General features: G+C 39.7%; 1 protein-coding gene across 14 annotated transcripts in view; it reads right to left on the bottom strand.

The window, feature by feature from the left end:
• Positions 1-24,000, bottom strand: part of LOC135210121 (titin-like) — a 117,910-nt gene that overhangs the window by 27,851 nt on the left and 66,059 nt on the right. For 9 of the 14 annotated variants that reach the window (XR_010313463.1, XM_064242927.1, XM_064242930.1 and 6 more), the window contains 4 exons: positions 8,003-8,152; positions 5,295-5,505; positions 3,779-3,832; positions 1,430-2,362 (listed from right to left, as the gene is read on the bottom strand). Coding sequence is in view for 13 of the 14 variants with exons in the window: in XM_064242927.1 (XP_064098997.1) it covers positions 1,430-2,362; positions 3,779-3,832; positions 5,295-5,505; positions 8,003-8,152 (1,348 nt within the window). In the remaining variant the exon portion in view is untranslated. Of the gene's footprint in view, positions 1-1,429; positions 2,363-3,778; positions 3,833-5,294; positions 5,506-8,002; positions 8,153-22,041; positions 23,427-24,000 lie in introns of those variants that run through there. The other 5 variants (XM_064242935.1, XM_064242936.1, XM_064242938.1 and 2 more) reach the window with 3 other exon arrangements.

Below are 24,000 nucleotides of genomic sequence, written 5' to 3'. Positions count from 1 at the left end.
TCAAAAGAAATTTCAATATGAAATGATGTTCTTAAAAGAAATATCACATATAATTTCCAGAAAGCTGTCTCCACATCATAAGCAAGGAAAGGTACCGATTAATATAGACTGGATAACTGTTTGAAGATGAAATATTAAAATTAATAAAATATCCTATGACAACAATAGAACCTAAGCAAAAACCTAAAACTTGGTTTAACAGGCGCTGTTAGCATCTTGGCACCAGATAAAGGTAGTAAACTAATAAATTACAGTTTCTGGAAATAACAGTACTTCTATCTAGTAACACTAGCTGTTTTCCTTGAAATATAGTCTGCAGGCTGTAAAAATGTTAGCTTCATTTACAGGCAACTCTTAGCTTTAAGTAACTATTTTTTTTTATTAACCTTACATGTACTACATTAAAACCTTACATGTACTACATTTACCAACTGCATCAATAAATACACTAACAACACTTTTGTATAAATATGACTCTACAAGAATCAAATCCAACCTAAAATGAACACAAATTTCCTGAAATTAAATTTTCTGTGTTACAAACTGATCTGATCAATCACAAGTGAAGCAACGAAGAGGAAATATCAAATAAAAGTCATCCTTTCATTTTACCATCAATATCAAATTTGTCCTTTCAGTAGATGAATCGGTTCATTACTGCTTCAAACATCACAGATTTACCAAACTGGGCTCTCAAAAAGAAATAGACTTGGTTATCGAAATATGGAATGATGGCTGAGTAGTATATAGGTAGTAGGTTCCTTTTCGGATATTGTGTTAATATTCCTCATCATAATTGGCATAAAACTGTGCAACATTTCACCAAATTTGCATTTTATAAAAAAAAAATCAAAATGACCATTAATAGCTAGGGTAGTGAAGATTCTAAAGGGATTCTTTTAATGTTCCTGATGAGGACTTGAGAGGATTCTTTGGCTGCTGAAAAATAGATCTTGGAGCCCTTAAGTACACATCTTGAATAAACAGTTATTTCCTGATAGCCTGTATGCTTACTGCGAGAATCATCTGTCTTTTTCAGATTTCAACATTCGTGGAAATGGATTAACTTATGCCCAGAAAATGGTGGGACCAGAAACATTTTCCTCTACGAGAAAACCTGTGTTCTATACTTTGGCATCCAATGCACAAAGAAAGGGTAGATGGTAATCAAAGCTCTAAAGTCTGTCTTGCCCTGTAGTAAATTCGAGGCAGGACAAAACAGACAACATTACAAGCTTAAGCAAAAACTCATCCCAAGTTCCAAAAATACAGGCTAAAAATACAATACTGACAATCAATACTTATATCACTGCCATAACATTTCAAAATACTTTTCTAACATACACAAGCTGCATTCATTTCAACAAATGCCGACTGGAGAAGCCATAAGGTCTCAATGACAACAAGAAAACACTTCTGCTACAGTCACCTTCCATCTCTTCTGCCGAATCATTAAGAACTACGTCCCTTATCCTCTCTGATCTGACGTTGTCAGCCTTGTTTCGATCTATATCCTTCTCCGGTTCGCTGGAGAATTCAAGGTCATCCTCGCTCTCAAACTCCTTGAAACTAGACCTGTCTTCATCGCTGCCTTCCAAGTTACTACTCAGCTCTGCTTCACCTCTTATGATGCTAAAGCAATCTCCTTGGAAAGAGGCCATTTTCCTCCTAGTTGTTGGGGTATCATATTGATCTAATCTTGCATCTTCTGGGTAGTGTATGATTTCCTCGGATGCTGCTTCTCCCTCGAGGCAAGAGCTTTCCACGGTTTCTGGTTCAGGATGGTCATCGTCAGGAGGCTGCTGCTGGAATTGTTCCTCCTCCTCCTCCTCCTCCTCCTCCTCCTCCCCCTCCTCCTCCTCCTCATCATCATCATCATCAACGTCATCCTTGTTGTCGATGTATTTTTTCCTCAGGTGTTCCCGTGCCACTATACACATATTTTCTAGAGTTTCCCCATCGAGATTTCCGTCTGGGTCATAGTTCCTCAAACCTTTCCTTAATAAATTGAGGAAAACGTCGCTGTAGAGAAAATCTAGGTCTGTAATGGTGCCATCTTCATCGTCAGTTTCCAGGTGGCGCTTCGTGGCAGCACTCTGCTGCTGCTGCTGCCGCTGCTCGTTCTCTCTTTCGGTTTTCCTCATGTTGATGATGTTCTGGAGGTCCTCCTCTGAGTTGATGTCTTCGTAGACGAATTGTCTCCTTTTTTTCTTATCCTTCTTTTGGCGAGAAAACAAACGGTCTTGTAAGGACTCCTGGGCTGACTCTTCTACAGTTGTTCCGCCAATATTATTTAGGAGGTACTCTTCGTCAGATTCAACGTCATCTTCGTTAAGGAATCCCTCTGGCAGATACCAGTTGCCTACAGTGATGTTAAAACCGGGTACTTCATTAACCATGCAATATATTTCTATAACTGGCATCATCTATAAACACTGTATGGTTGCACTCATAACTTTCAGTGAATAAGAAAATACGTATACTATAATCAACATTCAGTAAAATCAACCTTTGGTTTCAGATGCTAAATGCTGAGCTCCACATTATTGCTTAGATATCAATATTGTTTGGTTACTTATCCAGTAATTTTAATAATAGTTAATATTACAGACCAAATAAACTGATATAAAGAAATTACGCAATTTATGTTATCAAAAGCACAATTTTCAAATCACATCTGACCCTTTGATTTGGAGTAAATTAATCTACTTATACAACTGTGATAATAAAACTGTAAGGATTCAATGAACGATTGAAAATCCATCATAATTGTGCTTACAGCTTAAATTAAATTCAAAGAGAGTAACACTTCTGTCTCACAGCAATAACTATAAAACAGAATACTGTACAAAGTACTCTGTGGAAAAGGAGAAATCCTTGCAAATACAGGAGAGGAAATACAATTCTCAGCAAATACAAGGAATACAGTCACTTTACTGATAAATACAATAAAGAGGACTCAGGATTATTCGGTAAGAGAGAAAAAAAAGCTGTAAAATCAACTGCTAAGTTGAAAGAATCTTTTCAATGTCAGAATACATTGGTTTTCTACAAGTGGCCAATGATAAAAGAAGTACTATGTACTAGTGACTTATCTAATGAGCTGGGCACTGTATACAGATGAAAAGTAATACGTACAGGGCTTATCGATTTAGCCTTACTAATTATCCTTAGCACTACAGCTCCAACTTCAAAAACCCCTTCACCTGTATGGCATACAAGAAAACAGGGGGCAAACTGTTCTCTGTTTAAATAACAAAACAATAACTTAGACATAACACAACAGATAACAAAGCCAATATTGGTAGTGATGAAATTATTTAACCTTTTTTTTACCTCTGTTGTCCTTAAATACCACTTGTGTGCATGCAAAGCCACACCAGATATATTTTGTTTCATAGCTACGAGTATAGTTCTATAAGGTTATGCCTGTTTTATTCCAATGGAGAGATTCCCATACAATCTACAACGATGTTTTCAGACAAGTGCTTCCAACGTCTCAGAATACAGAAATTTCAATATCCGTCTAGAATTCCACCCATTGGCAAGATTACAAAAATAATTGTACAAAGGAGCGTTGATGGTCAAATACCTAATGAAGCTTCAAGGCTAAATAGTTACATAGTTCATAAATATACGACAATAATTTCTTCATATAATAATGCTGAAAATAAAATAGGGAAAAAAGCAACACCTGCTTCCTTAATTGGTAAGGTACAACTAGGAGCAAGGGAGACCATTCTGAAGCAGGGAGGCAACTTTATTAAAGGTAACATACCCAGTTTCTTGCCCTGGGTATCCATTCTGCCTTGGTCCATTAAGAGCCCCTCAGCTTTATATTTGGGAAGAAAAATACAAATTCGTACAGAAAGTGAACCAGAGGAGGTACCACGACTTTCAACTTTTATCCCACTTTCAACTTTGGAATAAAAGTTGAAAGTCTTGGTGTACCTTCTTGTATTTTCAGATGGGGATCTGATATACTTCATACATGGGACCATTGTGGAGGGAAAAAAAAAAAAAGAGAGAAAAAAAAAAAGGTAAATTTCACAACACGTGTTCGGGAAGAATGTTGATCATAAATAAATATATTAAACAATAGGGTCAGGCATAGAAAAGATGGCATATATATATATTATATATATATATATATATATATATATATATATATATATATATATATAGGTATATATATATACATATATATATATATATATATATATATATATATATATATATATATATATATATATATATATATATGAAACATCACAAGAGATGAGAAAAATTATGGCATTTTCAGACAAAAGACCTGTTAAACAGTGTCCAACACAAACATAATTGCATACAATAAACTTAGAAAAAAACAGTAATGGTGATGCAGTCATTCTTCTGAGTATAATGTTTGACTCTGTGAAATGCTTTCCAAGATACAAAATGGATTCAAAATGCGGTGTTATGCTAATGAGTATCTTTGTCAACTGCTGAGTACAGCATAAACAACATTTTCTCTTATTATTATAATAGTCTCACAATTGATATCTTTAGATTAGAATATGAAACATACTCAAAATCAAACTGGAAAGAGTTAGTCATCCATGAAATACCGCTGTAAAGTATTCTGAACAGGAACCTAAGCAGGGAAAGATTAAACATATGGACTGTGAGAAGATCAAATGTGTCATAACAATACAGACTTAAAAATCCTTGGCCTATTATCCCTTGATGACATGTATATGACAGAGTAAAAATTATATTTCATACAGACGACCAGAATAATGATCTTTCTTTGCCTAAATGAGGAGGAAGAGAAAATAATGTACAAGTGAATTGTTGCTCTACAGAATAACACAACCAACGAGCAAATTGGATCTAAAACTGAAAAACTTATAGGCAACTTCACCACCAGTAAATAACTTTATAATAATTGTATTCCTTGAGGTTCTTTAAAATACCCTGCAATTCAAAATATGTATAAATACACATGCTATTCATTCAACTCCAACACAGTGGGTGGTAATTAGTCTATTAACCCTTTTCAATCCTGAGGAAGTATAATATGCATGGTGAAAATTGTTCAGTGACTTTGGTCCTAATCCAGAAGGGGATAAAAAAAAAAAAACAATGTTTATCAAGGGTTGAGAGGTGGTGGTGTTAAAGACTTTGGGCCTAATCCAGCAACAGACGATAAACTCCAAAATCTATCAAATCCAAAAGTTTAGCCTCTGAAATGATTAACCAAATCTTGCAAAAGCACCCAACCTTCACCCCCTTCCCAGCCTCGACAGACTCACCTATCTTGGTATCGGGTGGGACCTCAGTCGTCTGGTTCTTCTTGCGATTTCGGGACTCCTCTCGAGCTTGGCGTCTCATCTGGTCCTTGGTGGAGATGTCCGTGTTGTCCAGGTACTCCTCGGCGAACACGTACTTCCGGTATTCGGGGTCGAGGCCGAAGTCCTTCAACTTCGGGGTCTTGTCGTCGTCCTGACCCTTCTTGAACAGCACCTGCAGGACGAAGAACAGATGAGGCTCTTCCTGGATTACCTGTTGCTTTAGTCTGAGCTGGCCTTATGCCAGCACAGGCTCTTGCTCTTGGGCAGCCTCTATCTGCACTTCCCGAGTAGGAATGACTACTGTTTCAGAATTCCATCTTAAATATACTTCATCCACGAGAGTATCGTGGGAATAAAGGAAACAAGTTTGATTCGACCTCCAGCTTACTCGGGACCCAGCAAGATTTTCTCCTCATGCGTAAGTTGTAAACATTACATTCCTAACTTTTAACTTGAATTAAAACGTTCTAAAATCTATGGCCAAACACAAGAGCCTTGTTTCAGTTTTACCAACGAAAATTGAAATAAATACACTATATTTTATTAGGAATAATTGTTCTGTACTCTTTAACGTCCACATTATTAATTTTTTTTACATTTTCACTCAAATTAAATCATAAATATCCTATCCTAAAATTCCTGTATCTTTAACTCAACGCGAAACCTTAATTTCACTTTGACAAGACCTTTTTAAGGACTTTTTCCCATAGACATTTCCTACCCCCAAAACAAGAACAACAACAAACACAACAGCAAAGTAATTTGTAGGCTTACCCCCAGAGTAAGTGAAAATGACATTCTTGCCGACAAGTAGCAAAGAGATATCAGAACTTCTAACAGCTTTATCGTGGAGGTAAAATAATACCATTGATGATAGCACATTCGATAATCATCCATTTGAAATCTGATGAAATTTGCGAGGGGAAGACGATAGGAACCTCATTATGTTTTTGGAGTAGCACCGTGAGAATAATGCAGTTAGTATATTCATAATTATATTCTCCTGAAACCAGACATGTAGGTGAAAAAAAAAATGAAGTATGAGCCATATTTAGCAAGGTAGTGGAGAACAAGATGTACAGAACAGAGGAAGGTGGAGAAGGCTGACTAGAAACAGCGACCCCATATAGACATTGGAAAAACTGAAGGCAAAGAAGAAGAAGAAGAAGAAGAAGAAGAAGAAGAAGAAGAAGAAGAAGAAGAAGATTTAGCAAGGAGGTGGAGGAGTGTCAACAAAACCAGGGGATTGTAAATCCGAGGCGGAAATTCTTCCTTCCCAAGACAGGGAGGCCACATAGCCGCTCGACAGACGAGGACGAGGAAGCCAATTATGTGTGAATGTATATACGTAAGAAGGCACTCAAATATAACTTTGCTTATGGTGCAGTGCGGGTGCTGTGTAAGAGACTAAGTTTGAGAACCAAGTCCGATGGGGGGAACAATATGAACTGAGGGAACGAATCAATATTATATAATTACGATGATGTGATAAGACTCTCATATATATATATATATATATATATATATATATATATATATATATATATATATATATATATATATATATACACACACACACACACACACACACACACACACACACATATATATATATATATATATATATATATATATATATATATTATATATATATATATATATATATAAACGCACAATATCGTGATTAGAGTATTTTAAGTAATAAAAGTCCACACTTATGTATAAGCTGTGTATTAAAAAACTTCACAAGACAAGAGCTTTCACTACTGCTCAAGTAGATGATAGCTCCTGTCTTGTAAAGTTTTTTTAATACACAGCTTACATATAAGTGTGGACTTTTATTACTTTATATATATACATATAACATATATATATATATATATATACATATATATATATATATATATATATATAAGATATATATATATATATATATATATATATATATATATATATATATAGATATATATATATATAATATAAGTATTTACGTCTTGTATTTGCTCTAGGTACTACATTCCATAACAAGCAAGCAAACTAAGTGACGAACCATAATTAGGAAAATTGTACTATAAAACATAACTCAAATTCACCATAGGAAAGACATACAAAAGTCCTATATCATCTCCTTCCACTCTTGCATCAGTCAGCTCTGCCTCTCTTCTGTGTTCTCATTTTAATCAGTCTCCTAAGCAGCTACTCATTCCATCAGCTCACGGAAGAACGTCACTAAATTTTAAGGAAATCTTACTTTATATACAAGACAAAGATCTATACATATGTCACCATCAGTCAATAAATAGACTCTCTTGCCACCCTCTATATATTCTCGCATCTCAATAGGTTTGCATAGTTTCAGAAACTACCACCACAACTACATCTAATAATAAAAAACGAAATAAAATCTCGAATTAAAATAAACGGGAAGGTTGAAGACAATACTCCTCAAAGAATTATTCCTTATTCTGTTGAGAGAGAGAGAGAGAGAGAGAGAGAGAGAGAGAGAGAGAGAGAGAGAGAGAGCAATTCTGTTGAGAGAGAGAGAGAGAGAGAGAGAGAGAGAAGAGAGAAGAGAGAGAGAGAGAGAATCTTTTGAAGAGAGAGAAGAGAGAGGAGGAGAGGAGAGAGAGAATTAGCCTCAACATATCACTCCCTCACATGTCACTTACCTTCATGATGGTGTACACGAAGAAGACAACAATACCCACGGTGTAGAGGGGCATAATGATGCCCATAGCACCGGAGCCCTTGGTCTGAGGGGGTGGGACAATACCCCCGGCTCCTCCCATGGGGGGACGTACTCCGGGCATAGGTCCAGGCTGAAATAATAATAATAATAATAATAATAATAATAATAATAATAATAATAATAATAATAATAATAATAATAATACTAGATTTGTATGCCTTTTACATTCTAAGTAACAATATAACAATTAGCTTCACGCCAAGCATAGTTTCAGGCTAAAATAATAATAATAATAATAACAATAATTAACCATCTGATGTTCATGGACGACATCAAGCTGTATGGTAAGAGCATCAAGGAAATAGATACCCTAATCCAGACTGTAAGGATTGTATCTGGGGACATCAGGATGGAGTTTGGAATAGAAAAATGTGCCTTAGTTAACATACAAAAGGGCAAAGTAACAAGGACTGAAGGGATAAAGCTACCAGATGGGAGCAATATCAAACACATAGATGAGACAGGATTCAAATACCTAGGAATAATGGAAGGAGGGGATATAAAACACCAAGAGATGAAGGACACGATCAGGAAAGAATATATGCAGAGACTCAAGGCGATTCTCAAGTCAAAACTCAACGCCGGAAATATGATAAAAACCATAAACACATAGGCAGTACCAGTAATCAGATACAGTGTAGGAACAGTGGAATGGACGAAGACAGAACTCCGCAACATAGACCAGAAAACTAGGAAACATATGACAATACACAAAGCACTACACCCAAGAGCAAATACGGACAGACTATACATAACACGAAAGGAAGGAGGCAGAGGACTACTAAGTATAGAGGACTGCATCAACATCGAGAACCGAGCACTGGGGCAATATCTGAAAACCAGTGAAGACGAGTGGCTCAAGAGTGCATGGGAAGAAGGACTCATAAAAGTAGACGAAGACCCAGAAATATACAGACAGGAGAATGACAAACAGAACAGAGGAATGGCACAACCAACCAATGCACAGACAATACATGAGACAGACTCAAGAACTGGCCAGCGATGACACATGGCAATGGTTACAGAGGGGAGAGCTCAAGAAGGAAACTGAAGGAATGATAACAGCGGCACAAGATCAGGCCCTAAGAACCAGATATGTTCAAAGAACGATAGATGGAAATAACATCTCTCCCATATGTAGGAAGTGCAATACGAAAAATGAAACCATAAACCACATAGCAAGAGAATGTCCGGCACTTGCACAGAACCAGTACAAAAAGAGGCATGATTCAGTAGCAAAAGCCCTCCACTGGAGCCTGTGCAAGAAACATCAGCTACCTTGCAGTAATAAGTGGTACGAGCACCAACCTGAGGGAGTGATAGAAAACGATCAGGCAAAGACCCTCTGGGACTATGGTATCAGAACAGATAGGGTGATACGTGCAAATAACCAGACGTGACGTTGATTGACAAAGTCAAGAAGAAAGTATCACTCATTGATGTCGCAATACCATGGGACACCAGAGTTGAAGAGAAAGAAAGGGAAAAAATGGATAAGTATCAAGACCTGAAAATAGAAATAAGAAGGATATGCCAGTGGAAATTGTACCCATAATCATAGGAACACTAGGCACGATCCAACGATCCCTGAAGAGGAATCTGGAAAAACTAGAGGCTGAAGTAGCTCCAGGACTCATGCAGAAGAATGTGTTCCTAGAAACGACGCACATAGTAAGAAGAGTGATGGACTCCTAAGGAGGACTGTGATAAACCCCCCAAAAAATAATAATAACAGTAATATTTTTTAAAGCCTTCATGAGTTCTCATTACCGTGAAGAAGAGGACTCAGTTAAGAAAATTATTTCTGAAAATGTATCCCCGACCGACGACACCAAAAATATCGACCTAATTATCTACTACCAGAATCGGAGGACGCGCGACCTTATTATGAAAAATAACCCCTCTCCACAGGTACGAGACCCCCTGAAGCAGACGCATGTGGTGTACCAATATACATGCCCAGTCCGCGGTTGTAGCGGCGCCTACGTTGGTATGACTACCATGCGCCTGTCGAAGAGACTCTCCTGTCACGCCCAAGAGGGGGCTATCAAGAATCACGCACGCACCAAACATCAAGAGGCCATCTCCCGGGATGTGATCATCCAAAACACGAAGATCATCGGGAAGGCCCCTGATGCCCGTCGGTTACGCCTGCTGGAGGCGCTTCTCATCCAGCAAGTGAAACCTACTCTAAATACGACGCAGGAAGAATTTCTCCTCCCTACGAGTATGAGAAGACCTGCCACCAACAATGACACCACCGAGCACGACAACTCCACGGAAGACAACGCCCCCGAACAAGATACTCCTGCAGCCAACCATAATCAAGTTAGCCGTGACGTCCCGCAGCGTAGCGAAACGCCCATCGACGTAACCGCGCCGCTAAGGAGGTCTAGGCGGCTGCAGGACTTACAGCATCGCAACCATCAACGCGTGGAAAGTGGCTTGAGACCCGGTTCAAGCCACCAATGAAAACGAAGACCTACCGCCACCAGCCAATAGTAGATCAGCATGGGGCAGACCCCCTGCTGTCAACTCCAAATATAAACGAGGACGGACACCGCTTCAAGATCAGTTGCTGCTCGGCCTCCGTAGCAGTAACATCTCTTCTGAGACCTTCTCTGGCGAACGTGAGCGACAGCGAGCGATAGCGCCATCCCAGTCGACGATAGCGGCGAGATTTCCAGCGATTTTCGGCGGAACTTTCGGCGATTGACGACGACACCGAGAATTATACTTCTGAGAGAGCTCTCTCACATTTTATAAGGAAAATTCATATGACATCTTTCTCTCTCAAATAATTTTCCATTACTAACAGTCTCTCCTGCCTAAAATTCGGTAGCCGTTGGGGTCTGAAAACTCTGATTGAAGCAGGGTCAAAGGGACAAAAACTTTCTACTCTCGCAATCCTTATTTGCAAGTAGCACAGGAACGATAGGCTGGTGTCTCCCATAAACCAGGTTTAGGCCCTTCAGGCAAAATAAAAATATAACAACACACACATACACATACATTTCTCCTCTTCCATCTCTCTCCTCTCTCTCCTGCTCTCTTTCTCTCTTTCTCTCTCTCTCGTCTCCTCTCTTTCTCCCTACTCCTCTCTCTCCTCAATCTCCCCTCACAGATAGACGAAGACGAATGCAGCCATGGACCAAGTAACCCAGCCCACACCCACCACTGCAGAAGCACCTGAGAACCGGAAACGGACAACGTCTTCTTCTTCCTCTTTTTCAGATGCCCCTGAAGCAGTTAGACCTCGCCTAGACTCCTCCACCTCCGAAGAAGAATCCACCACAGCCACTCAAGAGGACAAGGAAAACCCCCCTGCCATGGACACAGATGATGGATTCCAGCTTGTCACCAGGAACAAACGCAAACAAGGACCACCAGCAGCACCTTCACCCTCACATGGAAAATAACTTGATAACTCCTCCAACAGGAACCAGTGCATATGAATTCGTTAAGGACCTCGAAAAGAAGGGTAAGTTGTTCAAGGTAAGACCCACCACCAGGGGAGAACTGTTTGCAATACCCTCAGACCTGAATACAAATGAATATATGAAAAATAATCCTGCCAGCTTTAAATTCCTCAATCCTGACGACAAACCCTGCAGATTTATATTATGCCATTACCCTCTGCAATTTGAAACCAAGGTTATTCTGGAAAATCCCAGGGTAATCAAAGCAGAGAGATGCCATACAAAAGGACCCAACCCCCAGCCAACCCGCAAAGTCCTAGTAGAATGGAAAGGACCTCAGCCTAAGTCACTGAACCTTGGCATGTGGGGCTCCTTCCCCACCATGGACTTCACACCAGAACCTCTGAGGTGCTTTAACTGTCAGAGGTACGGACACCATAGCAGTGCCTGCACCGCCAAAGCCATTTGTGGTGTATGTAGTGGGAGACATCCCACAAAACTCTGCACAGACAAATTTAAGAATGGACAAGAAACAAACAAATGCCAGATGCCCCGCATGCAAGGGGAACCACCATGCGTGGAACAGAAAATGCCCGATAAGGCTACAGAAGATAGACACTCTTAAAGGAATCACACCTCGGAGCCTCCCTGGACACACACCAACACAGACCAGACCACAAACACACAACAGCAGCTCCCACCACCCAGTCAGGGATCAAAGTCCTTTGCTGCTGCAGTTAGGGGGTCGCAACAAGCCCCCCAAAAAACACACACACACACCCCCAGCATAAGACACAGTCCTATGCTGCTGCAGCTGGAGGGCCTAGACCCAACAGGACTCAAAGTCAGCCTCAAACTCAGAAAAAGGAACACAAAACACTCCCCAAACCACACCCAGACCAACACCACCACCAACGAAACAAATAAACAAACACTAGAAGGAAAATCAGCTTCTCAGAATCGGCCAAGCCGACCAACACATACATCCTAACCTCTCCTGTTCCCGAAACCCGACAAATCCTCCTCACTCCAAATCCTAAAAACTAGCTCCACTGTTCCTGGCTGCCCAAAAGCCAAACCATATAACCCAGTCTCCCCCATCCCTCCTCCTCCCACCCCACAAAGCAACAGGTTTGAAGTTCGCCCAGAACTAAAACAAGACAAATATATCGCACAGACTCAAGACCTCACAAATCTACTGGTGCAAATGCTATTCAAGTTTGCAGAACTAACAGGATCAAACTTCTCAGAGGAAATAGCCAAAGAAGTCGTTGACAAGTGCATAAGGACGTCCAGAGGACTCTTTGCATCACCATGCCTACACTAATAAACAACAACAGTGCAAATGGCACTACAAATACACCCGGTGTCAGTTTCATTCCAAGTAATAGTACCAGGTACATCTCCAGTGCCAGGGCCAACCTCAGAGTTGGTAGTCAAGGCACATCAAGTGCAAATGACGAACTAGGAAACAACAACAACACAAATGACTGCAGAGACACAGACACAATAAAAGTCCTCCAGTGGAACATACTAAGTGCAAACAATAAATACGCATTCCTGCAAGCACACACACAAACAAATAACTACGACATCATAATGTTACAAGAAACACTTGTAAGGGAAAATGCCAAATTTTCATTTAAAGGGTACAAAGTGTACAAAACACCATACACAGACACTAAAAGAGGACTAATCTAGTTAAAAACACAATCCCCTCAAAGAAGGTAGACAACATCCCTTGCGGAGATGATGTAGAATCACTCAGCGTAAAACTCACACTTGCAAACACAACACTGACGGTACACAACATATACAGGGCTCGGGACAACACATTCGAAGGGAAGCACTCTTCAGTGCAGCGACACAGGAAAACACACTAATTGGAGGAGACTTCAATGCACATCACCCAAGCCTGAACTCTACACAACAAACACAACTGGAAGACATCTACACCAGTTATCATGTGAATTCCCAGAGGTGTGCCTATTAAACAGTGGAGAGCCAACTCACCTAAAAGGAGGAAGACTAGATCTTACCTTCACAAACTCCGCCCTAAAGGAGCAAGCAACATGGAAGCTGCACGAGACCCTCACAAGCGACCACATAGCCATTGACATTGGCCTACGGCTCAAAAAGCTGCCCCCCATACCACCGCCACCAGAAAGATGGAACCCCAAGTTTGCAAACTGGGCTACATTTGAAGCCATAATGACGAGATGGGCGAGGAACTACCTTGAAAACCCTGCAAACGATATAGAACTCTTCTATGAAGAGTTCATCAGCAAACTCAGAGAGGCAGCAAACATGTCCATGCCAAAGATCAAACGATCCAAGATCGATCACAAAGATGCATGGTACTACTGTGAAAGGGTCAAAGAACTCAATGCCAGAGTAAACAGAGTGCGGAAACTCTTCAGACGGGAACCATCTGATAGATGCACAGACTTCTCAGAGAGGTAATAGCCCATGCAACTGAAGAGACAAAAGAAATTAAACAACAGGCATGGTATGATTGGTGTGCAAACATCAGCAGACAAACTCCAGGTAACCCACCGATCTGGAGATCCTTGCAAAAATTGCAGGGAAAGGAAGAACAGCGCAAAGCATCCACCCCAACCCACAAGAAGAAGCTGACAATATAGCCAGAAACTTTGCAGAAAGGACAAAAATCCCACAACCTTCCCAAACAAACAACACGGGAAAAAATAAATGAAATTTCCCCAGCAAGATGGAGGGAAATCAATACTGCCTGCAACTCACCTGATGACACAGACACACCCTTCACTATGGAAGAACTAAACAGTGCACTCAGCAAGGGGAAAAGAGACACAGCCCCTGGAGGCAGATGCAATCACTTACAGCATGCTGAGACACATGGGAGACCCTGCCAAACAGGTATATCTACTCCTGGTAAACAGGACATATGCAGAGCACACCAGGCCAAAGAAATGGCAACAGCAAGACACACAACCAATACCTAGCCGAAAGAGGAAGGCGCATATAGGCCGTATCCCTCATCAGCTGCACTGAAAAGTTGCAGAAAGAATGGTTCTGAACAGACTACTATGGAAAGCAGGGCCCCTACATCCATAGGCTCTATGCCTATAGGGAAGGAGTAGGCACCCATGAGTGCCTTACAGATGTTGCTAAGTGCCATAAATGGCAGAAAATCCATAGTGGGTCTTCTTAGATCTAGAAAAGGCATATGAATTAGCCAATGCAGCAACCATCCTCTCCTCCCTAGTCAGAAAGAGGATCAAGGGCAACCTGCTTACATGGACAAAAGGATACATGCAAGACAGAGAAGCAAGAGTAGTGTTCCAAGGCAGAATGTCAGAATACTACTCTCTTGAAAACGGCACTCCACAGGGGGAATTCTAAGCCCCTTCTTATTCAATGTCCTTATGGAAAATGTAGCCTGTCTCGAGCTACCACAAGGAGTAGAGGTCTTCATATATGCTGACGATGTTTGCATCGTCAGCTCCGGCCCTCAAAGACAGCTCCAAAAGATGCAAGAAATGCCTTGCAAAAACTTGAGGACAAGTGCACACAACTGGGACTCAAAATCAACAGAAATAAGACAAAAGCCATGGCAATAAAAACATGATCAAAATCCACCCAACCTTCTACTGAAAGGAGACGTCATAGACTGGGTGGATAGCTACACATATCTGGGAGTCTGCATTGCAGATTCACTATCTCCTGAGAAGCAAATACAGCTCCTCCAAGCCAAAACAAAAATAGGGCTTAATGCCCTAAAGAAAATCACATCATTGCAAGAAGGTGCGACATACCATCTGCTCAGGAGGTTCTACATACAAACCATCAGAGCACAAGTAGAATACGCAGCACCAGTCCTGACAAATCTCAGAAAGGATCAACAGCAGAGGCTGGAAGTCATCCAAAACAACGCAATGAGACTCATACTTGGAGCCCCAATGTGGACAAGAATTTGTCTCTTGAGGGCAGAGACACAACTGCAGTCTCTCAAGCAGGATAGGCCAAAGAAATATTGCCATTCTGTGCAAAACCATCAGAAACGACAGAAATGGACCACACAAAAACAAAATGCAAGCGTGTATAAACTTGCACGAAGAACTAGACCCGCCAAAAAACCTATGCGGGCAGTATACTCCAGACACTGAGAGAACTGGGTATGCAGGACACAGTGAAACACATAACAAAGGATGTCCCACCTGAGGGATACCAAAACCACCTCCCTGGGTCGAAGACCCAATCCGGTATAACTTCACAATACTACCGGCAAACAAGCACTGTGCACAGCAGCACAAATGAAAACTGCAGCAGAAGAAGCAATCGGGAACACAGCAGCTGAAAACATATATTCACTGATGGCTCAGTTGACACAGAAGCTCCAGCAACTGCAGCAGCAGTGGCTGCCCAAGACTTCAAAGGAAGCTGGAGGCTATCCAACAATGCCTCCATACTACAAGCGGAACTAATGGCAATCTTAAAAAGCCTTAGAAAATTCCAATTTAAAAGAAGGACACACAACAGTGCATATGACTCCAAAGGAGCAATACTCGCTATCAAAGCGACCAAATCCAAAGAAAATGTGACACTGATAACAGCCATAAAATCATTGGCAATTCACATCAAGCTGCTGGCAGGAGAGTCACACTAAACTGGATACCCAGCCATGTGGGAATCCAGGGAAATGATGAAGCTGACTTCCTTGCCAAAAGTGCCCTCAGCTGCAGTACAGTAAGCATAAAAGTGCAACCATCCATAACACACCTAAAGGAAATGGCAAAAAGCTATGCCAAACTCCAAGAAGAGAGTGAAGTACGACGTCACTACCTACAAGAGTCAAGGACGTCCAAGTGGTATGTGGATGTCACAAATCTAACGCCGCATGACATCACAAAACAAACCACTAGAAAACTCTCAGTCAATCACAACGCACAGATTAAGGCTAGGATACCTCTGCACCTGGCAAATGATAGGAAATGAGGGCAGGCTATGTCAGTACTGTGACCGAGAGGCAAATCCAGCCCCTCGAACACTACCTACTAGACTGCCCAGAGACACAATCTTACAGATCAAACCTAACTGAAATAGAGCTGACACCGCACAGATCACCAGACACATCTTAAATAACATAGGGGACATATGGGATCTCCTAATGTCCACCACCTCCCAGGTAAAAGGATGAATCACACGGCATTTCTCCATAGACACATGGGAATCTCCTAGTGTCTTGTAAACAAAAAAAAAAAACAATGAAAGCCACCAACAAAGCACAAACCCTCTACTTCACTGGTTGCAATGGGAGTCATAAAACATCTTTGGGAGCATATGTATAAGTGTGAGTATGCATGAACATGATATATACTATAATACTTGCTTAATGTTGTTTGATATATATTGCAATATTTTCAGATGCTACACACATGTATATATATTGCGCCTAAAATGTTTATAGGTAACGCCTTCTTTCCCTCAAACTAAAACTCGCTTCCTTCTTCCTACTCAGCACTCTTCAGCTAGGCTGAGTCTCACTGCTATAAAACTTTCTCTCCTACTGATGGGTACCGTAAGGTTCAAAGGGGTTGCAATCCTGCCTGTCACCCTATCTCCTTTCCAAAACTAACCGCCAAAGCTGTGTTTTTTTGTATCTTTACAGATATTCCAGTTACGGGCTGCTCTAGGAGCAAGAGCCCGTGCCAGCACAAGGCTGGCTTAATCTCCAACAACAACAACAACAAGCTTCAGATCAGTCCACCCTCAGCTTCCCAGCCCGAGGATGTCTGGCAGCTCCGACGAAAGCTCGCTGCTTCAAGAAAGAGAGAGAGAGAGAGAGAGAGAGAGAGAGAGAGAGAGAGAGAGAGAGAGAGATATCGTTAATGACTTTGATAACTATGGTATCATAGTTTATCTGTAAAATTCAAATATATACACCAATTTAGACTCTGTATTTGATCATGACCTCTATAGGCGCTCTACTAGCCTGTCTAAGTAGCACGGAAAAAGCCGCTATTCGGAAAATAGAGAGGAATCTCTACAAGTGTAATGCTGCTGAAGTAGCCATTACTTTTAATAAAATAACAGTAATAATAATAATAATAATAATAATAATAATAATAATAATAATAACAACAACAATAATAATAGATTTTGTCTCCCATTTCAAGTAACAATACAACAATTAGCCTCCCGCCAGGCATCCAGGCTGAAATAATAATAATAATAATAATAATAATAATAATTTTTTATGTCTTTTACAGTTTAAGTAATAATATAACAATTAGCCTCACGCCAGGCATACGCCCAGGCTGAAATAATAATAATAATAATAATAATGATAATAATAATAATAATAATAATAATAATAATAATCATCAATATTTTGGTAGAAGACCCTCTTTTAGGCAAATGCAGTTAGAAAGAATGGCAGAATTAAGCGAGTTTTTATATAGAAAAAACAATACATAAAATCAACTCGCTTAATTCTGCCATTCGTTTTTAACATAACTAGTAATAATAATGATAATAATAATAATAATAATAATAATAATAATAATAATAATAATAATAATAATACCATTTCTAGCAGATTTTAATGTCTTTCACATTCTAAGTAACAATAAAACAATCAGTAAACTTAAGCTTGCCAGAGGACATTCACTATCAGAAAGGTCACTGCTCTTAAATAAATTTTAAAATCCTCAGTGAACAAAATTTCACCGCATCAGATCCTACACATGTGGCCCACTTATCACTTCTGAACAGTCTCGCGAATCTTCATGAACCGTTTTATATTAATACAGATATCTTCAACTCGGCGGAGATGCAGACTACCTCGAATGGGACAAACATCACCACTTCCGGTTGTCTATAATTCATGGACCATTTCCTCTTAGTCGGGGGAGTTGTTGTTCTTGTTTGGGGAGGTAGGGAAGGTCTACGGAAGAGCCTAAAAAGGTCTGAGAAAGGTGTTACAGGAGTTTTAGGATAGGATATTCATGATTTATTCATTAGAATGAAAGTGTAAAAAAATAAATAACGAGCATGTTAAACAGAACAGAAGAAAAATGATAAAAGTAACAAAATTGGCAGCTCAGGGTACCAAGAGCTTTCAGCAAAACCAAGAAACAGTCACGGCAAAACAAGGCTATTATTCTCTTTGGCGATAACACGCACCAGTGTATGGAGAGGTGGGAGAGAGGGGGCGGCGCCCACTGCCGGGAGGTGTAAAGTGGAAGGAGGGGGAGGGGGTTATCAACGATATTGATTAGCCGGACCATGGGCCATATAGTGCGTCGCGGGATTCGTTCGTATAATTACCCAATCTACCTGTTTATACCCTGACCAATACAACTGAGAGGCAGCAGCATTCAGAGTGAATGAGATATATCTATATCTAAATATTCAAAGCAGTCGACTACTATAGAAATACCAGACCGCGTACAGTGTACGACTATGGAAAATGACTATAGGAAATGAAGCTAAACACAGATGCACAGGAAGACGTGGAGAGTGTACGCATTGTCAAAGGGAAGATTTTGAACTCATTTACCCAAACTCAATGTGATTATCTCCCTGTGAAATGGAAAAGCAATACAATATATTATATATATATATATATATATATATATATAAATATATAGAATATATCTATATATATATTCAAAGCAGTCGACTACTATAGAAATGCCAGACCGCGGTACAGTGTACGGAACTATGGAAAATGGACGATAGGAATGAAGCTAACAAACAGATGCACAGGAAGACGTGGAGAGTGTACGCATTGTCAAAGGGAAGATTTTGAACTCATTTACGCACTCAAGTGATTATCTCCTGTGAATGAAGGCAATAAATTAATATATATATATATATATATATATATATATATATATATATATTGTACATTAGTCAGCCTTCAAGGGCCTTTGTCCTGAAATTCAACCTTCCAAAGAATGTAGACGATACTCCAAAGAATATATCGAATATCCCAAAGGATATTCCAAAGAATGCAAAGAATACTCCAAAGGATGTAAAGAATTTTCCAAAGAATATAAAAGAATTTTTCAAAGAATATAAATGAATATTACAAATAATATTCCAAAGAATATAATTATTATTCCAAATAATATTCCAAAGAATATGAATATTACAAAGAATATAAATATTCCAAAACTTATAAACATTCCAGAAAATATAAAAGAATATCCAAAGGATATAAAGAAGGTTCCAGATAATACAAAAGAACATTCCAAAGAATATAAAAGAACATTCCAAAGAATATAAAAGAACATTCCAAAGGATATAAATAAAAAATATGCCAGAGAATATAAATATTCCAAAGAGTGTAAAGAATATTCCAAAGAACATAAAAGAATATTCAAAAGAATCTAAAGATCATTCCAAACGATATAAAAGAACATTCCACATAATATAAATATTCCACAGAATATAAATATTATTTCAACGAATATAAAGAATATTCCAAAGAATATAAAAGAATATTCCAAAGAATATAAAACATTATTCCAAAGTATAAAAATATTATTCCAAATAATATTCCAAAAATATAAAAGAATATTTCAACTAATATAAATATTCCAAAGAATATAAATATTACTCCAGATAATATTCCAAGGAACATAAAGAATATTCCAACGAATACGGACACCGAAACCACTGCTTTCTGATACACATAAGTCGATATGTGTCTATCAATCATCAACTTCAATCAGATGAACTCAATAACAATAACGGTTCCCCTAAAAGCGTGATCCCACCGCCTGCTTGCTCGGGACGAGTGCAAGATTTTCCCCTCACGCCTAAGTTGCAAACATCGTATTCCTAACTTAAGGTAAATTAAAAAGAGGAAATTATGGTTACAGAAAGGGATAAAACGTTTGTGTAAAGTACTTTTTTTCTGCTTTTGAAAGAAAAGTACGTAACTTTTCTTATTGCTTTTAAGAACAATACGGATATTTTCTTATACTTAAGAGAAAATTCATATTTTTACTTACACTTAAGAAAATTTGGGATATTTTTTATATGCTTTTAAGAAAATTACGGCTATTTTCTTATGCTTTTAAGAAAATTACGAATATTTTCTTATACTTTCAAGAAAATTACTTTCAAGAAAATTACGGAACTTTTTAATACTCATGAGAAAATTTGTATATTTTTTTATACTAAGGAAATTACGTACATTTTCTTATACATATGAGAAAATAAGTATCTTTACTTTGTACTTTTAAGAAAATTACATATGGTTTCCTACACATGATAAAATACATATTTTTTCTAACACTTTTAATAAAAGTACGTATCTTCATTATTTTGTTGTTTTTTAAATGGGCGTAAGCGCATATGATAGGTAACTTTTTTTTGTGTATTTTTGTACGCCTAATGGTCTGTGTACGTTTTTTTTATACAGCAGTTGGAATGTCACGTGCCTCTTCGGATAATTACGTTTCCGCTTGCTCGTTCTCTTGTATCTCTATGTCTCTCAGAGAGAGAGAGAGAGAGAGAGAGAGAGATTTGTAGGTGCTAGCGAGGGATCTCATTACTCAGCGATTCGTTAATGGCAAACTCAATAGAGCACAAGGAAAGGCCTTAATACGGTTCAATAGCTACTTCCGCATCCGATTCTTTCATGGGTCTGGGGGAGACAAAGAGAGAGAGAGAGAGAGAGAGAGAGAGAGAGAGAGAGAGAGATTCGGTTTTATATTCACAGTCATTTGTTGTATCACGGCCTCAAGTCACAAAAAAGCCACAGTAACACAAATGAAATAGTCTTGATAAAAACCATAATTAGCTAGTACATTTAAGTACAATATTCAAAGAAATCGTCCTCTCGGCAAAGGCAGTCTTACATCAGACAGGAATGGCCGATTAAGAAGAAAAGTAACCAAAACTGAATAAAGGTAAAAAAAAAAAAAAAAAAAAAAAAAAAAAAAAGTATTATGAACGTCAACTTCCACCCAATGTGGACACTACGTACTTAGACTAAGTACAACTAGCGACCTATTTCTAAGGGATCCGAGCTATTACACTATATATATATATATATATATATATATATATATATATATATATATATATATATATATATATATATATTACTGAAACGGAATGGCATAAAGAAAATTGAAAGAGTGAGGAATAAGGATACACCTAGAAAGGATGTTTGAAGAAGAAGAAGAAGAAGAAGAAGAAGAAAAGCTGAAAAGGTATAAACAGATATGGACGACAAACTCGAAAGGAAGAGCCTTAATACCCAAGAAGCAAAATAAAGTGGTGAATGGTGTGTTGTGTGGGGGGTAGAGTTCACTGCTCTGCTACTGAGCTTTGTGTAATCTGTCAAGCCGCCAGTGTTCTGAAGTTTCCTACACAAGGGGGTCATCCACCACACATCACTTAAAGAAAAGAGCATTCATCACTGTGTTTTTATCTTTGGAGTCATCTCCTTCAAGTGAAAATGGCTAAAATGTGAAAAAATTATCTTTGGAGTCAACTCCTTCAAGTGAAAATGGCTAAAATGTGAAAAAAAACCTGCCTCTTCCCGCTGTCCTTGCTGATGCGTGCCTTGGTGACCTGCATTACTGAGGTCACTGCTATGTGGTAGGTGCTGGAAATGACTCGTGGGTGGAGACAGTTTTGCATTTGGGTCTATGGCAGGTGCTGGGCACGTTATGAGGTGCGCGGGGCATTCCGGAAGCCCTCCTGCTTCTTCGTCATCTAGCTCCTCCTCCTCTTCCTGCTGCTTCACTCGGACAGGAGGCGCTCCTGCAGGGGACTCCCCAGGGGCGCCATAGTTTTCGTCAGGGTTCTCGAAGAACACAGCAGCGTCTGCGAGCATCTGCTGCTGCCTGGCCATCTGACGACGTATGCGGCGTCGCATCCGGTGGATTTTGGGCAAAAACATCTGCACCATCTTGAAGGATGTTTTCGGGTTCACTGGTATTTCAAAGGTTTTGGTCAGCAGAAGTTTCCTTCAGCACGGATCACGAAGTTTAGTTGCGGCGCGTGTACCTTGCTGACCTGAATCTGAAATTTCAGAACAGTGTGTGACGCTCTTCTGGTGGTTCTTATATACTGGGCTACTTCGTCAGAATAGCGCATCAGTCAACAAAAAGCACAAGCAGTTTCTCTTACCGGAATCTAATTTTAAAGGAGAATTTTGACCACCTGTATTCAAACAACGCAATTCCCCTTTTCTTGGCAGAATTTCGTCAAAACCCACGACAAATGGTGCCGTAGGAGGGAATTCTCCCTTCCTCTTCTCTTATAATGCTACAAAATTAACGTGGCCATTAACTAAGTGCAAATCAAAGATTCAGCGTTTCATTCACTGGGTAAAACCGACCACAAGCCTTTGGTCAAGAATGATACGAAGCATCAATGTTTCCTTCTCTAAATATGATTCTAACTTGTACATCACAAAAAAGGGGAGTATTTGAAGAATTGTTTGCAACTGGCCTGCTAGTTCCTTCTCTCTAGATTTTAAACCGGCCTTCAAGTTTTGTGGGAGCTATGCAGTCAACATACAGGTACCACAGAGAAGTGGCGACGGACTTATAATCTCCGAGAGCCCAGAACCTGACAATAAATGACAGATATTTAGAGATCAATAGATGTCCTGTGACAGAAGCATTTGCCGTTAAGATCACCGTATTAGGAACAACTGGAACGACAAGCTCTTGTAGGCTATACTCTAGACGAACGCAGTGAAGACCACACGCAAGAAAACCGCCGTCAACTCGAATAATAAGTACTTTAATCGAGATGAACACTCCTACGAAACTCAGCCATCATCTCAGGCTACCTAATTGGCGAGAGGCACTCCCGAGTTGACCAAAAAGGTAGAGAGCACAGAGGGACGAATTTCTTCTCAGCTGTGACCACACAGAGAATGAGAGGCACACTAAGAGACCCGTTGGACTCCATAACCATTAAAAGCCTCGGCATTCGTGGGGCTTCTGAGGGATGAGGAAAGCGGGTTACTTCGGGGGGTTTACCCAGGGGTTGGAAAGGGGGTTTGACCGCAATATGTTGAATGTGTCCAGATTGCCGTGTTGTTTATTGTTTTTGCTTTATTGAGTTTCTTTCGTAAGTCTAATGGTCTCTTTTGATATACATATTCCCAGGAACAGTTACCCTAGAAAGCATAAGCCTGCGAGACAACTAGACCTTGGACAAATCATACAAATGGTACTAGAGAAACCTACGTCTTCTGATCTGGGCACATGAAGCCCAGCAATTACCGAAATATGACGTGCCAGAGGGGCAACCAATTCTATTCTTTCCTTCTCTTTCCATAACCCGGCCTCCAGATGAAGAAGGACCAGAATGACGTGAAAAAGCGGAACTTGGAAGACCCCCCGGCGGGAGAGCGAGGGTCTTCCCGCCAAAATTCAAAGGAAAGTGAACCGTCGAACCGTTGCGCCGAGGAGTTAAAATCCAGCCTAGTTTCAGCGGGCGCCGCCAAATGCGTGCCTTATCTGGTTAGGGAACG

The sequence above is a fragment of the Macrobrachium nipponense genome, chromosome 39 (assembly GCF_015104395.2).
Source record: "Macrobrachium nipponense isolate FS-2020 chromosome 39, ASM1510439v2, whole genome shotgun sequence".
Classification (NCBI taxonomy): domain Eukaryota; kingdom Metazoa; phylum Arthropoda; class Malacostraca; order Decapoda; family Palaemonidae; genus Macrobrachium; species Macrobrachium nipponense.
The sequence above is the reverse complement of the archived record's forward strand: the minus strand, read 5'-3'. Positions and strand labels throughout refer to the sequence as shown.